This window comes from Adiantum capillus-veneris, chromosome 20 (genome assembly GCF_014529385.1).
Source record: "Adiantum capillus-veneris isolate H3 chromosome 20, ASM1452938v2, whole genome shotgun sequence".
Classification (NCBI taxonomy): Eukaryota; Viridiplantae; Streptophyta; class Polypodiopsida; order Polypodiales; family Pteridaceae; genus Adiantum; species Adiantum capillus-veneris.
The window spans coordinates 147,941,815-147,947,814 of record NC_140950.1 but is presented as its reverse complement, the minus strand read 5'-3'; the positions used below and the strand labels follow the sequence as shown (position 1 = coordinate 147,947,814).

General features: G+C 42.0%; 1 protein-coding gene across 1 annotated transcript in view; it reads left to right on the top strand.

Annotated features, from left to right (window-relative positions):
- The first annotated feature begins 1,823 nt into the window (after positions 1-1,823).
- Positions 1,824-6,000, top strand: part of LOC147433381 (NADPH--cytochrome P450 reductase 1-like) — a 76,028-nt gene continuing 71,851 nt past the window's right edge. The window contains exons 1-2 of the mRNA XM_086492972.1: positions 1,824-2,161; positions 4,353-4,415. Coding sequence (XP_086349098.1) covers positions 1,910-2,161; positions 4,353-4,415 — 315 coding nt within the window. The 5' untranslated portion in view covers positions 1,824-1,909. The remainder of the gene's footprint in view (positions 2,162-4,352; positions 4,416-6,000) is intronic.

Sequence of the window (6,000 nt, the reverse complement as noted above, 5' to 3'; positions counted from 1 at the left end):
CATGTGATTGTTAAATTTGCTCTGCATAAATCATACCCCCCCCCTTAACTTAGCAAGCCTTCGTGCCTCTTCAGCTCGTTTTTACTAATTTTACACTATTGTCCACAAAATCTATGCGAGACATTTCCTTTTCCTCCTCCTCTCGATCCGATGTAGAGTTGAGACACACTTTTCTCAAACATCTGGATAGAGCTCTTGCAAAATTTAGCTTAAAATATAATTACTTTTGTAAGGATATAAGTGTAGGACGATAGGGCTAATCCCAACCCAAATGGACCAACAAACTTTGCCTCCTCTGAGTTCTTTCCAAGGCTTTCCCCAATTGGGTGGAGTATCAAGGAAATGGACGTCCCACAAGTTTTTGGACTACATAAGGAGTCCTTAGTAAAGCGTTGGATTTTTGGTGCAATTGTGGACCATTGGATAAAGCTTACAAATTAGTGCCACATGGTTCTAGTTCATATTTCTTCTAGATCTTTGTGAAAGATGTTTACATTTGTGTACCTATCTCTTTAAAGAAGGCCATTGAATATTGGTTTAGTCATTAATTTTTATGCTTTTGAAATATATTGTAATCTAAGTAAATCATTGTTACAAAGAGAACCATGTTATTATTAAATTCCTCTCAATAGCATTATGCAGGCCATAGTGAACTTTCACCTTGTTTGATAATGTAATCATCTTATAGTCAAAGAATGCTTGAAAAAACTTATTTTCAAAAACTTGAAAAACCCACATGCAAAAAATCATAGATGTAAAATGACTATATTGTGAAGTTTATACATTGATTTTTTCTAAAATTCTTGGATTTTGTAGGTTTTCTCACCTTCAAAATTAAATTTAAGAAGTCAATTTCAAAATTTGTAGGTGGGATTAAAGTAAACCTAGGTTTTGTTTGGAGCACCAACAAAACTTGTAGCTTAAAGACAAAATAGGTGATTTCTCCAATAGAGAGAAGTGTGGACACAATCCTTACATAGGGGTGGTTCTTACATGCATTAAGAGTTGACCTCTACCCAAACCTTTCTATGACTAAAAAACATTAATACATAGCATGGTAACTAAGGTGAGTGCAATCGAGTGAAGTATGGAATAATCCTTACAGAGGGGTGGTTCTTATATGCATTAAGAGTTTACCTCTACTCAAACCTCTCTATGACTAAAAGCGAGCATTCATACGTAACGTGATAATTCAGGCGAGTGCAATAGACTGAAGTATGGAACGATCCTTACATTGGGGTGGTTCTTACATGCATTAAGAGTGTACCTCTACCCAAACCTCTCTATGACTAACAATGAGCATTCATACATAGCGTGGTAATTAAGGTAAGTGCAACTATGGCATGCTAACCAATGAGTGCTAGCTCAGCTGATAATAGAGCAGGAGCCTCTTGTGTCCAAGGCCTTAGTGTTCAAACCCCCTTGACAACTTGTGTGACATGTAGCCTTTAGGGGCTGTTCCCTAAGTCTATATGATGGGTTGGCCTATGTTATCCGGTTGGGATGCTCCACGTCACAGAGTCGGGGGTGTAAGCTGTAATTTCAACTTGTATGAAGTGAATTACAAGGTAAGTTGCTACTGGTAATGGTCATTGTTCACTTTCTTTTCTTCAAGCGCGAACACTTTGTGGTGAAGAAGTTGCTACAGAGGGGCATCGTTGTGTTGCGGTAGCATTCAAACTTCACAACGCGAGGAGCATGGGAAAAAGCTCTAATGAGGGAATTTTGAAGTGTGGACACACATTGAGCAAAAAGACAAAACTAATGAAATTGGGTGAAAGTATATACTTATTATATAAACAATTAAAGCTAGGTAGGCAAGAGGCAGCAGAATGATGACAAAGTGAAAGGCATAAATAGGGGATGTTTGTTCAGGTGCGAATCTCCATAGCAGGCTGCAGGTGTAGCCATGGCAGAGCTTGCTGCGCTTGGCATCGTGGACAATCCCGTGTTGTTACCCGTCTGTGCGGCGGCTGTGCTTGTATCGGCTGCACTTCTGTTTTGGCGTCGCTCATCAACCACTGTCTCTCTCACCAAGAATGAGCAAACAGTTCCCCCCAGGCCTCTTCTGTCCGAGCCCGAGCCGGATGAAGACCTCTCCAAGAAGAAGGTCACTATTTTCTATGGAACCCAGACAGGCACTGCTGAGGGCTTTGCTAAGGTATGATACGAATCAGCATAGTCTGCAGTTTTATTTCCTGGTTAACGCACCAGTACGTAACTTCAATCTTCTACACACACAACTCAACAGACAATATGCGTACAAGGAAGCCCTGAGAGTGAGCCCTGAGCATTTTACAGGAGAGAAGGGGACGTTCATGGGCTTTTCAGTGAATGTCCGTTGATTACTGCCCGTGATGGTTGAGCTACTTGCACTGGCACCCACATAAGGCCGACAAACTGTATGTTTTGCACTTGCACCATTGATCTCCTGAGGTGGCTGGTGAATCTAGGGTTTTCTTGGATTCATCTAGGTCTATATATTTATTGTTCAGACTTTAGGTAGAGCGAAGAAAGGCTCTGCCACCCATCAAGCATAGTGCCTCATTGAGACGAGAATGATCACTCAAAGAAGGTGCCTTAGCCGCAAAGGTGTGAATGTCTAGAATGTCAACTTTGAAATATGCTTCACGTTATAAGTGGAGTTGATAAAACAGAAACACCAGTTCCTTTTTGAAGCTGCATTTTGAACTGAGTCACCAAAGAATGTTTGACTTTTGTACATGGAACATTTTTGGGAAACTTTTATTTAAGCAAATTCTGTGAATGAGCTGATTAGACCTAATACCACATAGTTGTCAGTAGCAGCATCATTGGTGTTATAGCTGAATTGCTTACCAAGTACATCTTGAGCCCAAATTCCCATATGGCTGTGATATATAAGCCCCCCTCCCCCCCCTCTTCAACACACACACACACACACACACACACACACCTCAAAACAACAAAAAATGAACCACCACCCCCATTCACCAGGCAAAATCACGCATTCGTTTTCGCCACTCACCTTCTTTCTTGTGATGAATTTTTTATGACACCTCCTATCTCCTCCTCACATTGTTACCTTCCAAGAGTTAACTCTTCTGTACTAGGCAAATTCAAAACGCCGTCTTGATTTGCAACCTTCAAGGACAAAATTTAGCATCTGCAACCTTAGGTTTCTTTCACATAGGCAGACATTTATTTGTTTGTCGATTGGCTTGATCAGACTTTACCATCAATGCACGGTTTATTTTCTAGACGGCAATTACATAAGACTTCTGGAAGGACTCTCATGACTGGATTAGTGGATTAAGCAGTTTGCACCCTCTTTGCAACAATCCTTCCAGAAGTCTTATGTAATTGCCGCCTAGAAAATAAACCTTGCATTGATGGTAAGTTGCAAAGAGGGTGCAAACTGCTTAATGCATTTGTTTTTGGTGGATCAGACAAGTGACATATGGTGTGCACTTCTGGTGCTTAAACGAGCATGTGCTGAGGCCTGAGGGTTAGGCACCGACAATTTGAGGAATAGAGAGGGCATGCTAGTGGAGCGGGGATCCAACTTCCTAACCAGAATGGAGGCCAAAACGGCTGTGCTAAAGTCATCTCTTTCCTGCTTCTTTGCTGATAATGTTAGATCAGTCACCCATAAGCCAAACCTTAGCCCCATCTGGGTTGTGCCAGTAGACATCCGTGTCCTAACTACTGCTATTTGCATTTTGGACAACCAGCATGAGCTCTCCTATAACAACTTGAGTCCTTGAAAGCAGCTATGAAGTCCAGCCTTTGCATTAACCATAATCCATGGTTTGTAGCTAGAGTTTGTTAGATCAAGGGCCGAAACAACCTTTATGCGAAAGCAAGGTCAGCTCTATGAGGTGCCCATCTTACAGTATCTTGCTCGATGCTGGTTAGAAGACAATAGACCATTGTAGAGAGAGGGTACATATTGGGTAGCACTATTTAAGCTAGGTTACTCTACTAGTAGAAAGCAAATACTTTTCTGATCACTAGTCTTTTCTTGGTGTCTGGTAATTGGGTAAGGTGCCGTTAAGACGTGTGGTTGGGACCACATTTTGATGTTGGTCTCTCTTCCATCTCTATTTATGTAGATATCTGCTAGTGGGTGGGATGATGATTGTTGCGGATCAAGTTTTTAAATGTGGCACTTTATTTCTGTATGTACATGTCTTTTAGTTCATAATAAAGAGATTGTATATGGTTCTTTGCATCATGCATGTGTGTGAGCTCATTCCATTGTATTGAATTGCAACTCCTCTTTGTTTCTTGTCCATATGCATGTATGTGTCATCGCAATAAATATTTGAGTATGCTTAGCCACAGATTTTGTGCCTTTGCTTATTGTGCAGGCTTTAGCAGAAGAAGGGAGGGCTCGCTATGATAAGCATGTTCTTTTCAAAGTGGTAGATTTGGTAAGAATCTTTTTGTCTTTGTCGCTGGTGAAAGCAATTTTACTTTTTCTAGTAGATTGCTTTTGAGAGCTTAAACATTTGGGAAAATGGTTCACTCTGTTTATTTTACATTAAGGAGCTGCAAACTAGTAGCAAGACTAGATCTCATTGCGCTAAGAATATGAAACAAAACAATTTGAACAGAAGAGATGCATGGGAACGTCTATATAGTCTGTGATTTAACAAAGAGAGAGTCTTCTAATGGTCGTTTAAGGCCTTCTATCTGTGTACCATTTTTTATGTTCCTGCATTATGGGGATTGCTTGTTGGTGGAAGCAAGGGGTGTTTTTGTAGTCAGTGGAGGGTTTGTTTGAAGAGTTTGTCTGCAATTCCCCGCCCCTCTCGAACCTCGCATGATGGTTGCCTTCGTGGGCCCAGGATTTGTCGGAGTGTGAAGGTGCAAACCCTAAGTGTGCCTGAAATCCAATTCGTGCAGGTGTACGGGCGGCCGACCCACAAGCAAGGGCTAGTGCATGCGAGATGAGAGCTTGTAAGCATCTTGAAGGTGATCATAATACTCCGACTCCTTTTCTCAACAACAAATGCTGAAAAGCTGCTGAGGAAAATGCAGGAAACTTCACAAATCTGGAGAAGAAGGGAATTTGAAGGAATGAGTGCCAAACCTGCAAAACGACGGTGTGCACAACACCAATGTGTGTAAGGTGCATCGGAATGAATGATGAACTTTGCTCAAGATGAGTGCTCCGAACTGTGCTCAAGGTTCCGTTTTACTTAGGGAAGGGAGAGCCTTCCGTTCTTTATGAGAGAGTGCAAGTGATCACAAACAAAGTTAATGGACACTGCGAATGAAGGTGCATGAGACTGAGAGATAGAGAGAGAAGAGAATACGACACCGGGAAGTTGTCGAACCCTCCTCCAAGGGCCCCACTCTCGATGGCGAGAGTGGTCTACTATTGATTGCACAATCTGGTACAATGGCTGATGCACTGAGTCTAAATGCTTGCTATGTCGAGGTCGACGGTGTGGACGACGAGGACGAGGACGAGACTAGGGCTGAAAATTGAGTGCTTCGAGTCGGTAACTGTTGCACCAAGTCGGGGGCTGATCTGATAACTTGTTGGCTGAAAAAAAACGCTGGTTCATGCTGCTACAAAAACGCTGGTCATAGGCTGAATTTGCTACTGCAGAATCGCTGTTTTGCTGCCCTGTAGAACGCTGATTTATGGCTGTTTTCAAACGCTGGATCCGCTAGCAAAAACGTTGACCTGCATTGCTGGAAAACGCCAAGTAGGCTGGCTGAAAATCTCTGAACAACAGGTCCAAAAATGCTGCCAACGTTGGCCTAGTTGAGGGGAAAACGCCAGGTCGAAGGGGTCCTTGTTCTTGCTTGAGAATTGGCATGTTGAGCAATGCTCCTGCTGCCTCTTCTACCAGAAAGTGCTAACTCTGGTTTTCTTTTATATTATCTTAGCAAAATTGCCCTACCTAGTTCCCAACAAAAGTCACTTAATAAATAAGTGAAAAATGTCAAAAATAGGTTTTAATGCACTGGAAAATTCCCTTGATGGATTCTGATGGGAATGCT